This window comes from Lithobates pipiens, unplaced genomic scaffold (assembly GCF_037356315.1).
Source record: "Lithobates pipiens isolate NorthernLeopardFrog02 unplaced genomic scaffold, aLitPip1_a1.2 Scaffold_22, whole genome shotgun sequence".
Lineage (NCBI taxonomy): Eukaryota > Metazoa > Chordata > Amphibia > Anura > Ranidae > Lithobates > Lithobates pipiens.
In genome coordinates this window covers 109,406,600-109,423,361 of record NW_027507784.1, presented here as the reverse complement: position 1 = coordinate 109,423,361, position 16,762 = coordinate 109,406,600, and the positions used below count along the sequence as shown (strand labels likewise).

Sequence of the window (16,762 nt, the reverse complement as noted above, 5' to 3'; positions counted from 1 at the left end):
TAGAAGAACTTTGCCCGGAGGTGGCCCGCACTAGCTGTTTCACCGTATATTTCTTCTAGAAAGCGCACAATCTCTTTCAAGGTACTGCGCGTAGCTTCCGGTTGTAAGCAAACAGTTTTCCGCGCTTCACCCTCCAGGGCAGCCAAAGCAATTTCCACCTGTAGCTCTGGGCTGACATTGTAAATTCTAGCAACGCTCTGTAATCTCGTCACCCAGTCTGACAGTGACATGTTCTGGCCATCAAATTTTGGCAACAAGTTAAAAAGCATGCCCATAGGGAGGGTCCTTGTAGGGGTTCCACCATTACCTAAGGCATTCACATCAACATCAGGTACGTTGCCTTCAGCCGCCTCCATCTCTGTAACCGTACCCTGCTCGCAGCGCCACTTGTAGCGGTCAGAGGTATAGGAGACCGCAATGCAGGTTTCAAGTACGGGACAGCAGACAAGGAGGCTGAAACAAAAACCGGCTTTATTAAACAGTAAGATATAATGGCCGGAGGAGGAGGATAACAGTATTAACAATTCACAGTAGTTTACAGTAAGGCTAACTGGAATGTGGTACACAAAATGGCTTTCCCGCCAACACATGCACAGTGATACAGGCTACCCTCTTCTAATATGTCCTGCCTGATTCCCGCTTATCGGGACACGTTTCTACAACGTACTATCTCAGTAGGGACTGTACTATTCCCTATCACAATCCAGCACCGGTGCTCACTCACAGTTTGTTAGACAGCTGGAGGGTCCCTTGTCTTGGCCTCCTTCATGAGGCAGGTGAAGTCCAGTTCCTAGTGCTGCAGCTTGCCCGTCTGGGACGGATGGATGAACACAGATGCGGCCCAAAATCACCACAGCTCTCTCTCTCTGCCCGAGGTGCCCGATCTTTAGCTGGATACTGCGACTCTTTATCCACACAAAGTCTCCCTCTCCTCAGGACAGACTTGACTTTTCCTCAGCTCCGCACAGGAATTCCTCAGCTGCCCACACACTCCTCACAGTTCTCTCTCTCTGCCACTTCCTGTTTCCTCTCCTCTGAAGGGTCGGCAGCAACAGTGACATCTTGTGGCTAAACTGGAAATAGCAGGCTGTATATATTATAGATGGAACACAGTGCAATATAGTTCAGTAATCCTAGGGGCTGACCCCTACACACACATGAGCGGATTGTCCGCTGAAACACTGTTCAGCGGACTAAGTTGGGCAGACAGTCCGCCCGTGTGTACGCGGCCTTAGTATGTACCAGGCTTTGCACACCCAATCAGGTATGAAATGTGGAACTTTCTGAGCTGTAGTTGGAATAGATTTTAAATATGAATTTGTGTTGATAAACTCTATTCCCACCATCCTTTCCCTTTAGGATGTGACTATAAAGAAAGATTACTGATTATACATAACACAAGTTAAAATAAGTTATTGATCAGCGCATATAGCCTGGGACTAAATGGTAAGTTAAGTCCTTTAATATTGTGCTGCTACATATACTTTATATTGCATACAGTAAATACCTGTAACAGTGTTGTAAACCATCTACAAGGAAAGTAAAAGTGATCAGTATACTGCTTGTTGCATAAATTACAGAGCTTTTAGCTCATCACAGCAGGGCAGAATTTTAAGTGGTTTCAGAAACCTCACAAGGGGAAAATTAGCTATTGCGTTTAATGGATAAATATTAATATTTCATATAAATTGCTGTATGTTCCGTTAGAAGCTCAGTTTTATGTTAGTTTGTAGTGTTACAGAATTTTTAGCAAGTTTGTTTTCACATACAAGTAAGTGATAACTGTTGCAGTGGCTAAATTCAGCAGATGGGATGCCCAGTTTTGGATGGCAGCATTTGTGATTAACGGTGTTAAGTTTCGGCCTATAAGCATTGGTGATTCCATTGAAGATTCTGCAGGGAAAGAGGAAGTGATGAAATACTTAGAGTCACAGAAAGCTTAATGACTATTTCCTCTTAAACTGTTTTACTGGAATTACCCAATAAGGCTCCCACACAATGCTCAATTAAAAAACCCTCATGTTGTAAGTGTCCTATGATGCTGTCTCCTTTTACTCTGCTGCACACAGGTGGACAAATGCCAATGATAGTCTTGACACAGATGTCAAGTTCCAACGTATTTACACCCATTTCCCTGTGTAAACTTTGACAGCCCTCATTGAGCAATGGTTGCCCAACATTTCTCCCTGATAGATGTAGACCACTGCAAATCATACTGCATGTCAGCACAGATTTGTAAATCAGTGGGTGGCTGTCAATGTAGATAAAGGAGCAGAATAAAAAAATTCTACCTGTGTAAGGGTATTTTAAGAACAATATAGTTCTGCTTGAAGGATTTGTTAAATGAATCCTGTGCCATTCAATAACACATCAACCACCACATGGTTATTCAAGCCCTAGTTACACAATGATGTAAGTACCATTGGTGGGCTTCTTTCTTCCTCTGCGCTGCACTGAGATCTAAGTGGCTCTCTGGCACATACTCATTTCTCTGCAGAGGTTGTCTATAGCTGCAGTGACTTGGAGGCAATGCAAGTTTTGTGGTAAAGTCTCCCCCCCCTCCAGCAGCAGCAACTCAAACTAATCAACAGCAAGGCGGAGAAAAATAGAGTTAAGCCACTCCTTCCTTCAATGGATGGTGCACACGGGGGATGTTCATGGGATTTGTATTTGCAGAAGGATTACAAGGTAATGCAAGTTATTGGAGTGATACGGCTGCAGAACTACAATATCAAAGATTCCTTGCACTACAAAGGACAGTGTTTTACTGTGCAAATTTACAAAGCTCAGGGAGATCAGCTCAGTGAATGGAACAGAGCAAATCTGTTGCTGAGGTCTGTGCATGGCATCAGAGAGGACATGGTCAGTGTGGAGTTTGGTGCCTTTGCTGTGTCTTTAGAGTCAGGGTATAAAGCTTGTGAGGACCAGAATGAGAGACTGAGCCACAGAGAGAGCCACTGTGTCATGGAACCTGAGCTGGCGAGGCCTGTTGCTACATCATGGAGATACTGCAGCCTGTTTGAGGATCTGGGCTGAGAGACTGAGCCACTTGGGCCTGATTGCTGGAACCTGCTGATTGCCAAGCCACTGGGACAAAAGGACAGTTTATGTGCACCAACTAGAGCTGGGCCCCACCAAAAGGAGGCCAACATTGAATATCAGGTACCAGGTAGTTACATCCACATTCAGGGGTACCCCATACAATAGAAACACATACATCAACCCGCTGTAAGCGAAGTGAGCACAAAAGGACCTTTTTTGTCTTCTAAGGTAGTTGATGCCATTCTGGAGACTCTAATGGCATCTGGGTCAGTTTAAACTTGCTATAATTCTATAATAAAGTGCAGGTTAGAGGTTTATTGACCATTTATCCATTATAGTGTCCGTGAGTCTGGGCAATTAATTGTTTATTGATTTACAGCTTGTTTTTTTGCCTTGCCATTATACGTTCAATTATTCTATCACCAAGCTGCTTGTGGCTTAACTTCTGTGTTCTAATTTCTAATACTTAAATCACACAGGTGTAGCTGACTTTTAGTCTATGACCAAGTGTGTCAGCAGGGACCGAGCAGTTAAGAGAGTCATGGCAGAACAGAGGGCCTATCATCACCAGTGGCTCCTGCGGGGATAAGCGCTACACATGTTTGGATGATGGAAATCCACAGAGCTTTCACCACATTCACATCAACTTCCCTTGCAAACTGGACAGTCTATTTGTAGATCACACCCCTTGGGTTCACTTACTCTGAAATGTCTCCAGAGTTCCTGGCTATCTGATTCCTGACCTTCCCCAGCAGGTATTATGGGGAACCCTTGTGTCTTTTACTACACCCCCCCCCCCCCATTCTGTAAAATGTGATACTTTATTTAGAGCTATATTAAAACAAAAAAAAATTTAAGTAAGGCTAGCTATACCCTGGTATATATTTTTATCTATTTACCCTACCAAGCTTTTTTGATGTTTCAATCAAGGGATGTTGGGCGAGAGGCAACCTACAGGGTCACTGACTGAGGAAATTTTGACTGGTTCCCGATACAACTCATACAGTTTATGGCAATCTTTAATTTCACAGCAACCTCTTCCACATAGCAGCATACAGTAAAGTCATAACAAATAAATTAAAAAATCTAACAATAATTGCACTTATACATTTACCTCTACATTAAAAGTCAAATTCAAATCAAACTTGATTCAACAGCTTATCTATAGCTTGGAGGAAACAGATACATGGACACCTAAAAACTTTTAAATTCACAACTCACTTAACCTCCCATTAATACACAACCCAACATGGTCTGTCCATTTGTTCATCTTAAAATTGATAAAGAATCCAACAGTAAAGTACAAATCCCTGACAAATGCCTGGAAAAAGCCTGGAAATTGAACCACACAGTCAAGCCACTGCAGGGAGTCACCTATGACATCTTACAGCACTGGACCAGTTTTCAGTTTGCTTAGTGACCAGCATGTATGGAATAAACTGTGTGTTATGTATGCCTCTTGGGTATTTCCTAATAAGTGATCTCCTATTTTTATAATTTAAGTGCTATTACTTTATCTAGCCTTAAAAAAATGTTTACAGAAACAATCCAGTTCCTTTTATGCCATTGATGTCACTAAATTATTGTGCTGTAACCAAATATTTAGGAAAGCTAGGGACTAGTGCCACCGAAAATACTTTGTGAGCATTTTGCCTAATTACCACTGATTACGTACATATAGACATAGAAGTTCTTACTATTGCCAGTGTGAACACATTCCATCTATCTGTGATAACCTACACAAATTTAACTGGGGGGGCATGGGCTAGCTGAAACCAAGGCTGAGGTTATCTCTCCCATAACCATCACAGGAAACCGTGGATATAGGATCCTATAAAGTACACCAGTGGGTCATTCAAATTCAAGCCACTGGAAACCACTATCAGTTTTTTGTGTTGTTTTAAGCTATGGACTGGAGATCATATTTTTTCACTACCTGACCCTGGTCTACAATTTCCATCATGTGTAGAACCCCATGTATAGACTGTCTATAAATAAGTCTGTATGTTTGAATATGGCACAATGATGGATTGCATTACAGGAGAGAACTGCTCCTTCAAGACAAGCCTTGTCTACTTTGAGTTATTTGAATTTTTGATCTAAATCCAGGCACTAAATAAAACATTTTAAACTTTGTCTGGGATCTGACACTAAACTCTCACTCTCTTTTCTTCAAAGGATGTTCAGTTTCTGGACAGAATTTATAGAGTAAAAAGTTAAGGCAAGGTTACACCTTTTAAAAGACTAAAGCATAAATTCAGCAGTTTGAACCACATGGGTGCTCGTAAATAAAAACTTCAGAAAGGGTTCCAGGGAGCTGAATCCTATTTATTACAGTTAAACTTAAAGGTAAAAAAACAGTGGATGGGAATATATATGACTATCTTCTGTAGGAAAATCACAGACAAAGGCCATATTCAATTACATACAAAAGAAAAACAACTGATTTATTTTGGCATTACATTTTTTCTTACTAATACTTACTTACAAATTACACTATTTTATAGGTTATTCTGTTAGTAAAAAAAAAAATATATATATATATATATATATATATATATATATATATATATATATATATATATATAACTAAGTGGAAACATAAATCGATTGCTAAATTAAAGGGGAAAAAAACACATATGTAAAAATGTCAAGAATTTATTAGAATTATAGCTATACTGCTTAATGCTGGAAATGTGAGCAGACATTTCCAGAATATGGCTAAATTTCCATACTGAAATTTAACAGAAAACTACTATCAATTGCACTTGAGCGGGAAGGAGAGGTAGACACGTCTCCTAACTCAAGCAGTAATGAAGCTATTTTAAAAGAGGACATTTACTGTTGGCTATGACTAACTGGATTATATATCAGTTATTCTACCATGGTTCTTAATTTGCTGGTCACTCTAGTTTCACTCAAAGTGTGGACTTCAAGATAGGAGAACACAGGCGAAGTCCTCTCTTTTGATGAATTGCCATTCTTTCACAGTGTTGTACTGGATCGATGGTCAGGTTTAAAGGGTCAGTAGACCCAAAAAAAGATATGTGGTATAGATGGTACTTGGCGGGTTGAGTAACACCCTGGCTTCTTATACATTTTTAATACTACAGTAACAGAATCTCCCTGCCATAATTCATTGTTCTGTTGCTGTCCACCTGGAAAGTTTAAGTGTTCCTGCTCACCTACATTTTCTAGGTGGACTGACTCTTTAAGTAACTATGTCCAAAGAAATTCTCAACCTTCAAAGAATAACTTTATCAACAGTAATCATTTATTGGGAGTTGACCCAACACCAAGTTATAGCTTACCTCTGAAGTTTCTTATTGTAAATTAGCTGGCTGAGAAGGTTCTTAATTCTCACAGCCTTGCTCCTCTGAAGTTCCAGCTGAAATGCAGATCATATAACATAAATAACCCAATAAATTAAAATGGCTTCCAAAATTTGGTTCACAAAAGAAACACTTTTTTTAAAGTCTGTCTTATTACATATATTCTTTGCTTTGATGACTTCTTTGCTTTGATGTATTTTCATTTTAATTAATCTACGAAGGTTAAAAGGGCACTGAGGTCATTCATAGAAGATTTGCACTTAAACTGAGTCAGCATACAGCTTGCCTACCGAGTGGCTTTAATTGTCACTGTGCTCATTGAATGTGTTTCCCATTTCATCTTTATGACTTTCAGTATTCCTGTTTAGATTCCCACTCTGGGAAAAAAAAATTCAGAGGGGTTCCCTGGTTCCATGTCCCATTCTCTGCGGTCCTCAGGGAAGTTAAACAACACAAAACACTGTAACAGCACAGTCTGTCTCTCTCTCAGAAGTAACACGAGAAGCTCAAATCTGCTTTTAAATATATAAAGTGCAAAAAAGTAATTTGGGTAGACTTCTTGACTATAGCAGGTTGACCATGCTTTTTGCTTGCAGTGGCATTTCACTGGTAATCTTTACTTGATGCCCAAAGTTTTGATAGGCCAATGACCAATGATAAAACTTAAAATTGACTGGTCTCTTTCAGTTTGTGTTGCTCTATAGCAATAGCAAACAATCAAATTCACTATCCTCGTATCAGTATTTGTATCTGCATATCTAAGTATCTGAGAGTTGAATTGAAAACTCTGATTGCTATGGGTAGCACAAACAGACTGTCTTAGACAATTTGTCACTTAGGCCAGAATATTTTAGCTTTATTAATCACTGGATACTTACTACTTGAAAATATTTGTAAAATATTATATTATATTTATTATATAATATTTATAATATTTGAAAATAAATATTCAAATAATATTATAATATATTATATAATATTTTAACATTTATTTGAAAATATTTATCATTTATATATATTTATAAAAATGTTTTATGTATGTTAACTTTGTTTGTTATAATTAGCAAATTGTAATTTACCTCAACTGACCTTGCTCGGAATTACTAACCTTAGAATAATAACCTCCCTCAACAAAGAGAAAATTGGCACAGAGTCAAAAAGTGGGTAGCTCAGTAAGTGTATTAGGTATCCAGCCAAAAAGATTATTATTATTATTTGTGTAAAGCTTCCAGGTGTGGTGTTCCATAAAGCAAATTAAATACCTGCTTGGAATTCCCTTCAATTCCAGAACATATTGGAATTTGCTGTTTCCACTGACTGTAGACCGCACCCTTATACAAAGCCCCAAAGCTTTGACTTACCATTTTTTCAATGCCATGTGCATGTAACTGCAGATTCCAAAGCATAGTGGCCACAAATACTGCAAGCTTTATAAACCAGAAAGCAAATATATGATGACAGAAATTTTGCAATATAATTTATCAGCAACTAATTCTTCTACGTTGGATGCTAATCAGTATGCAGGAAAAAATTATATTTTATATTTTAAAATTGAAGGTGCTAATCAGTGGCCCCGCCCTGCCCCAATCCATGTACCCGGTCCCTATTCTACATGTAGAGCTCCGGATGCTTCGATTCTAAGGTTTTTTTTTTTTTTTAGAAGCACATGATTAGAGCTTGAGGCTTAAAAAAAATAAAAATTGGCTTAAAAAAAGGGTTGTATGACAATAGCCAATTAATATTCGCTATTGTCTTCCTGATTCTCCACCTGGCCAATCAGGAAGCTGGTCCTAAGACCCATCACTCGATTGGCTAAGAGGAGAAATTATCCTATTGGCCGCCCCCCTCAAAAAATATACCACCATCTGCCACTTTAATCTAGTTTAGTTTGTATTCCTGTAGCAGTCAGTTGAGCCAATTGACCTACCAGTATGCCTGTATTGGTTCTTGCAATAGAATATGTAATTAGGGAAATGATCAGACAGGGAGTAACTGCAACACACTGCAGAATATTACAAAACAGATTGTGAAAGCTGCCCAAACATGGGCACTTTGTAGCAATGTCTCTGGGAATCAGTCAGTTTAAAATGTGGCTGCATTAGCATAGTCTCTACAAGACTCTATAGCAACAGAGAGTCAAGCTGAGAATTACTACTTCAGTAAAACTATACAAAATACAGCTACTCGGGATTATCTTCAAACAGTGACCCATGCAGTGTCCAGAGTAGCTCTGGACAGGGGTGTAACTATAGGGGGTGCAGCAGTCGCCACCACAACTGGGCCCTGTGATGCAGGTGGCTCATGCAGCCCCCTCTACATATGGCCGGCAGCAGCATAGGCAGCTAGGGGTACCAGTGCACCATGCACATGAGTGGCTGGAGGTGGAGGGTGACTAGCAGAGCTCCATGCTCGACTATCACACTGGCTGCTCTTTAGTTCTGCATTCCCCGCATGGCCTCGGCCGGCTCCTCAGAGTACCCCTCTCCTGCTCCGCCCTCCCTGTGTCTGGCCCACACTGCACTGCATACTTCTCCCGGGTAAACAAACTTTAAGCACACAGATGCAGTGCAGCCCTATGAGAGCCGGCTCCCCGGAGGACACTGCAGGCTTGTCTGCCAGCCCCCCTCCTCCCCCGTCATATACAGATGATGAAAGGTCTTTCTGGGAGATATGCTAATTGCCCGTCCAGCACACTGGATGAAGCCCAGGCCAACATGAATGAGTGAGCGGGCTGCAGCTTGGTCATGGTGAGTGAGAGGACCCCATCCCCCAAACACCATTACATACCCACTCCATCTCCCCCTGGGGACAGGGACCCCTTCTCACGTGGGGCAGGGACCCCCATCTCTCCTGGGGACAGGGACCCCTTCTCACCTGGGGGCAGTAACTTCATTTGCCCTGGAGAAAAGGACCTCATCTCTTCTGGGGACGGGGACCCCATCCTACCTAGGGACAGTCCCCCAATGGGGCACCTAAAAATAAAATAAAAATAATTTAAAAAAAACTACTGATACCAGTGGTGGAACTACAGGGCTCACAAAGGTCATACCTGTGACCACGCGCTGGAGTTCCACCACCGGACTCGGAGGGAAGGGCCCTGGCTGGGGTTCAGGGGGGCCCTTCATGGTTTCTTGCATCGGGGGCCCTGAAGGTTCTAGTTACGCCACTGGCTCTGGAGACATAGGCAAACTGCTTGAAGAATCCCAGGCCCTGCAAGAAAACAGAACCACCCCACTGGAACTGGAATACTCTGGTACCATTCAGGAAGGTGCTTCCCACATTAACTCATCTTCTGGACAATATACATGCTTTTAAAGTAGGAGTAAACTCCCTTGTATGATGTTTACTTATGGGCTTACCCATAATAAGACATAATAAGGCTTACCTATAGGTACAGTAAATATCTCCTAAACCTGCACCGAAGATATTTACTTTAGATACAACCAGTGACGTCACTGGCACATGCACTCTGAAGGAACAGCATACCCAAACTGTTCCTTCAGAGCCATAAACAGTGACTCCCATGCACATAAGCGACGTCATTGCGGCCTCAGCCATTCATATTGCTGAAGCCTGCAGACCTGGAAGGAAGACTGGGTGAAGATGGAAGAGCCTTCATCGGTGACAGAGAACCTCTGGAAGGCCTCGTTTGTATGCAATGCATACTAGCACATTATGACTTAAACTGCCTGGTGCCTTTTTTTATGCTGTTTACTATCACCTTAAGCTCCTAATTGGCTGCACATATGCTGGTTCTGACAGCGGAGAGCCTCTCACCTAGCTGAATATCACTTGCTCAGCTATCTCTGCTTCATCAAATGTTACCTTACCTTTCTGAGCTGCTGAGAGAAGGAAACTGAAAAATGTATCTTCCACTAATATGTCCAGGAACACAGAGAATTATTGGAAAAGGAAAACCTGCATCTGAGCAGGGGCGGCCCGTCCATTAAGGGCGCACGGGCACCACCCCCCTCTGTCACTCCGTCCCCTATATGACAAATGGATAGATTGATGTATTGCATTGCGTGAATCTATTCATGGTCGCTGTAGCCACCCTCCTATTCAGGCCCCTTTTCGGATGCCTGAATTGCAGTGGCAGGGCTGTTTTAAGCAACTGATTAGAGCCATAGGCTCTAATAGGCTTAAAAAAGGTGGTCCTCCAAGGTGTGTTATAAAAGCAAATGAATTTTTTCTTTTCTAATACTGAACCACCTCTCCGCCAATCAGGAGGCTTGGGTCTAATACCTTTCACTTGATTGGCCATTGGCCAGCTAGCAGAAGTGAAGAAGAGATGCACAGAGAACACAGGTGCCATCGCCTGATCAGCGCTACCCATCCCACAGCTCGCTGCTGGCACCAGCTGCCTGACCAGCCACCAAGATGGGGTAAGTACCGGTCAGAAGGCGAGCAGGCGGACAGGGGGGGGGGGGTCACGGTAGCTGCATATGATGGGAGCAGAGGCTGCAATTGATGGGGCACAGAGGCTGAATTTCATGGGCACAGAGGCTGCATATGATGGGCACAGAGGCTGGATTTCATGGGCACAGAGGCTGCAATTGATGGGGCACAGAGGCTGCATTTCATGGGCACAGAGCCTGCATATGATGGGCACAGAGGCTTCAATTGATGGGGCACAGAGGCTACATATCATGGGCACAGAGGCTGCATATGATGGGCACAGTGGCTGAATTTGATAGCCACAGTGGCTGCATATGATGGGCACAGAGGCTGCATTTCCTGGGCATGGAGGCTGCCTATGATGGGCATAGTGGCTGCATTTGAATGGCACAATGGTTGCATTTGATGGTCTCAGTGGCTGCATTTGATGGGGCACAGTGGCCGCATTTGATGGGGCACAGTGGTTGCATATCATGGGTGCAGTGGCTGCATATGATTGGCACAGTGGCTGCATATGATGGACACAGTGGCTGCATTTGATGTTTCTGTTTCAGAATTTTTCAGAATTTTTCAGTTTGTTTGCGCCCCCCCAAAAATGCTGCCACTGCATCTGAGCATAGTCTGCCACTCCATGAAATAGTGGAGAGTTCCTCGCCTGGCTGAAGATCACTTGCCCAGCTATCTCTGCTTAATCAGATATTACCTTACCTTTCTGAGCTGCTGAGAGAAGAAAACTGAAAAATGTATCCAGGAAGAGAGTTATTGGAAAAGGAGAACCTGTCATCTGAGCATACTCTGCCACTCTGTGAAATATTGCAAAAAAAAAAAATTTGAAAAGAACACACACAGGGTTAAACAAAACAGGACCCCAAGATGAAGGGTTCAAAAAGCAAGAACAGGGACTGGAATGGAACGGAATCTAACAAACAAGGCAGGGGCTAGAGTTCCAGTTGAGACCAGGCAGGAGTTGGTATGTAGATAACAAGAGAAAAGGCAACATCATAACCAGGATGAAGGTAGTAGGTTTGGATGTATAGAAAAGCCTAAAAAAAAAATCAAAAATGTACACAGAATCAAAGGTACCGCCCAAAAACAATAAAGGGACTTTAAATGTACAAAAGAGGAAGTTTCTAGCCCAGAATTACAACATGGCGTGTACATACTTAACCACTTAAGGACCAGGCCTCTTTTTCAGATTTGGTGTTTACATGTTTAAAACATTTTTTTTTGCTAGAAAATTACTTAGAACCCCCAAACATTTTATATTGTTTTTTTTCTAACACCCTAGAGAATAAAATGGCGGTCATTGAAATACTTTTTTTCACACCGTATTTGCGCAGCCGTCTTACAAGCGCACTTTTTTTGGAAAAAATTCACTTTTTTGAATAAAAAAATAAGACAACAGTAAAATTAGCCCAATTTTTTTATATTGTGAAAGATAATGGTACGCCGAGTAAACTGATACCCAACATGTCACGCTTCAAAATTGCGCCTGCTCGTGGAATGGCGTCAAACTTTTAGCCTCAAAAATATCCATAAGCGATATTTAAAAAATTCTAAAGGTTGCAATTTTTGCGTTACAGAGGAGGTCTAGGGCTAGAATTATTGCTCTCGATCTACTGATCGCGACAATACCTCACATGTGTGGTTTGACCACTGTTTTCATATGCGGGCGCTACTCACGTATGTGCTCGCTTCTGTGCCCAAGCTCGTCGTGACGGGGCGTTTTTAAAAACCTTTTCTTTTCTTATTTATTTTAATTGATTTTATTTATTTTTTACACTGTTTTTAGAAAAAAAATGGATCACTTTTATTCCTATTACAAGGAATGTAAACATCCCTTGTAATAGAAAAAAGCATGACAGGTCCTCTTAAATATGAGATCTGGGGTCAAAATGTCCTCAGATCTCATATTTGGACTAAAATGCAAAAAAACAAAAAAAAAGAAAGAAAAAATGACATTTAAAAAAATATATACCTTTAAGAGGTATGGGCGGAAGTGACGTTTTGACGTCGCTTCCGCCCTCCTATGGTATAGAGACGAGGGGGGGCCATCTTAGCCTCACTCGTCTCCATACCCAGCTAGCGAAAGGACCCAATCGCCTCCGCCGCTACCGACGGCTCCGGTAAGCGGCGGAAGGTGCGGGAGGGCGGCGGGAGGGGGGCTGGCACCTCTCCCGCCGCCGATAGCGGTGATCTTGCGGTGAATCCACCGCAGAGACCACCGTTATCGTACAGCCGACCGGCGCCTCAAGAGATGGATATTTCGGTTGTGGCAGCAGCTCGGTCGGTAAGTGGTTAAAGAATTTTTTTTTATTATTATTATTTCTTAATAAAATAATAACGCATTCCATAAAGTGTACCTCAAGCACATCTATATATAAAAAAAAGCTTGAAATATAATAAGTTATATTTTGTGCAAACACATATCTAAAATAATAGTCTTCAGGACGGGGGAATTGATAACACCCAACTACAAATTCCCATGTTCTATCCGTAATACCCAGTTGTCACCCCCAGTTATATACATAACATGTCTTGATTACTTACAAACTCAGTAGATTACAAGCAGGTAGGTGGTAAAAACCTGTCCTAATCACCCATAAAAGAATGAACTAACAAAAGATGAATGAATGAACAAAGAACAAAAAATAAATATCGAATTAAATAAAATTAAAGACTGAGTTCCATCACCTGTTATTGAATTGGGCCACCGACCCACGGGGGAGCGCTATATTAACTACAAAAACAGATATTAGTAGTAAGGGGGAATGATATATTGATCATTACTTCCCCCAAAAACAAAATGAGAATAACCCCAGTAAATTATCCTGACCTGAGAGAAGAGTAGTAAATCTGCTTTAAAAAAAGCTTTTAACCTCAACAGCCTTGCCAGGAATGTTCTCCTATCTTCTCAGATCAGGATTTTTAACGTCACTGCCTTGGGGTATGATAGGAACATTTTGTTTGAGGGTATGCATATATTTCATTTTAGGGGGTTATGTCTTATCATATGTGTCTATTACGGATAGATCAATGAAACTTGTAGTTGTGTTTTGTTAATTTCCCAGCCCTGAAGAAGCAGTGGCAGCCCGCAAAACACATCAAGAAAAGGGTTTCAATACACTAATACTATACTATACTACTTTACTAATATTACTGGATGGTATATTTCTGATTTTGTATATATGAACTGGATGTATATTTTATGAAAATGTATAATTATATTTTTAAGGAACAACGAAAGAATAGATTTTAAGTATGTACTGTACATGTCATGCTGTAATTTTGGTAAATATTCTTCATCTTGGTTACAGTCCCTTTATTTTATTTTTTGGGGGGGTATCTTTGATTCTTTTAGTTTTGGGAGGAAGCAAATAGGTTTTGATTTGGATTCCACTTGTCCTTTTTTGTACTATGTAAAAAATAAAGCAGTCACCTAATCTAAGGACTGGTAAACTGCAATATATTACATTTTTAGGGGGGTCCAGGGCATCCCTGTTCTGAATTTGCACCTGAATCGGGACCAAAGACGCACAGGACCCTTTCCAAATGCAGGCCACGGCCACCACGGAGGTGTGTGAACTGGCTCCATTGCAAGACGGGCACACTCTCCTGTCATGCGAATTGGATGTAGGTAAACCCGTATCCAATTTGCATAAGTGTGAACCCAGCCTAAAGTATTACTAAAGTCTTAAAAAAAACAATACATAATTTTGTAGAACATTTAAAGAGGAATTCCAGGTATGGTATATGTGACGGAGGGGGTCAGGGGGGCCCGTGGAACCCAGGATCTCTCGGGGTGGTTGTGAAAACCTTGTTTCAGCTCCCCATGCACCTCCTATGTCTAAGTCACCCTTTGTCTCTAATAGGTACACAGGGTGACTGAGAAATCCGGTCTGATCTGTACTAATCGGACTTACTGTACAGCCACACTGGAATGTTGTGTGTATATGTATATATATATATATATATATATATATATATATATATATATATATATATATATATATATATTATGCTGTAGAGCCCTCTGACCGATACGGATAAGGATGAAAGACAAGGATAACATAAACTCGCTTACTTGAAATGGACCTGAAAGTGTGCCCTGGTCTAACGTACGGTATACCAAAATAAGGGGGCATACCTTAAAATGAAATAAATATGAAATGGGTGAAATGAGTACTCATATGAGGAGTGTGCTAGAGTAAAGGCCTGATAAAGGGGCGGGTGGGCGGGTATCGCGCACCGGAACCGACGAGGAAGGATGGGCGAACGGCTGCTTATATACCACCGGGCTCCACCCATAATTTCAGGCCACCATACTGGCCTTTCTATTTATGGTGTAGAGCCCTCTGACCGATACGGATAAGGATGAAAGACAAGGATAACATAAACTCGCTTACTTGAAATGGACCTGAAAGTGTGCCCTGGTCTAACGTACGGTATACCAAAATAAGGGGGCAAAACACTCAGGTAGGGGAAGCATTTTTATTGAACCCAGACTGTTACTGGGTAAGTTTGACAAAGGCCTGGGCCATCTCAATCTGCGGATTGGGTACGTAACGTGCAAAACAGGAGGACTTCCATCTACCCAACTTTTTGATAACATGGACCGGGACCCCTTGGCGGGAGGCCGTTGAAGCTGCCCCGATGCGGAATGAATGTCCTGAGTAGTGCGCAGGATTGAGGTGAAGGATGCCCAGGAGTATCCTGACATGCTCCATGAACTGGGCTGCGTTGAGAGGTTTTGAGTGAAAGGGTAGAAGTGGGCCAGTCCCTGGTTGATCGGCCAAAAGGGTCAACAAGCGGGAGAGGACAGTAACCGGACACCAGCGGTTGTAGGTCTTATAGAAATGTATGTCCGTACCTGGGCCAAGCTGCTGTGTCTTGGAAACCGCTAAGTGCAAGATGAAATGGTCCTCGAACCTGACTAGATGGTGCTTGCACAGCATACGTGCCGAGGGGCTACTGCAGGTAAACTCGCCTGGCCGCAGGAAGCCGTAGAAGGCCAGATGTATGGCTGCTTGCAGGACGACACTGACATGGAGACCGAAAGGTGAAGAGGCCAGAATATCTGACATGTCCCTGAATACTTCGCCTGTGATAGGCAGCCGTTTGATGCTGGAAACTGGCCGACGTTTCTGAATGCCGCGCATGAGAGCCCGGACGGCGTGAAAGGTAAATAAGGAGGGCTTGGTAGGGTCCTGGAGGGACGTGAAGTGTTGTACCCCGGCCAAGTACAACCGGATTGTGTTGAAGGACAATGCCAAGTCCGAATGGCAGTAGGAAAGGAAGGCAAGGACTTGTTTGACCCGGGAGGACTCTGTATTGTGAGATGATGCGAAGCGACTAAAGGCCCTCCAGGCCGACTGATAGGCCTTGCGGGTATTGTCTGAGAGGGAGTGATCGATGAGTAGAGTTGCTGCTGACAAGTGTGGGGCTAATCCAAGATCAGTTGAGACCAGTCCGGGATAGCTGCTGACGTTGGTTCGGCTCCGGGCACCTGATCAAAAAATGAAACAAAGTTAAAGCGGGAGAGGGCATCCGCCGCCTGATTAAATTTGCCGGGAACAAAGGAACAATGAAGGTTGAACTGAAACAATAATGAGAGCTGGGTCAGTCGCCGCAGGAAGGACATAATCTGTAGAGACCTGGACCTGCCTTTATTAACAATCTCCGCAGTGGCCAGGTTATCTGTAGAAAAGACCACCGTCTGGCCCGACCAGCTGCGGCCCCAGGTGTGTGCAGCGGCTACAATGGGATATAGCTCAAACAGGGAGGACGTCTCAGTGAAGCCAGGAATAGCCAGTATCTGTGGAGGCCAGGGGGCTGCGAGCCAGAGGTTGCCAAAGATCGCCGCAAAGCCCGTGGAGGCCGCCGCGTCGGTCACCACCCGAGGTGAAAGGGCGGACACGGAGGGGACGAACAGGGACACTCCGTTCCAAGAAGATAGGAATTCCTCCCACATGGCTAGGTCTGCCATAGCC

General features: G+C 42.6%; 1 protein-coding gene across 1 annotated transcript in view; it reads right to left on the bottom strand.

Moving 5' to 3' along the window:
* Positions 1 to 1,464: 1,464 nt before the first annotated feature.
* The window catches only part of LOC143925433 (uncharacterized), a 107,237-nt gene continuing 91,939 nt past the window's right edge, over positions 1,465 to 16,762 (bottom strand). The window contains exons 2-3 of the mRNA XM_077449979.1: positions 6,354 to 6,430; positions 1,465 to 1,893 (exon numbers count right to left, since the gene is read on the bottom strand). Of these exons, the coding sequence (XP_077306105.1) occupies positions 1,704 to 1,893; positions 6,354 to 6,430 (267 nt within the window). The 3' untranslated portion in view covers positions 1,465 to 1,703. The remainder of the gene's footprint in view (positions 1,894 to 6,353; positions 6,431 to 16,762) is intronic.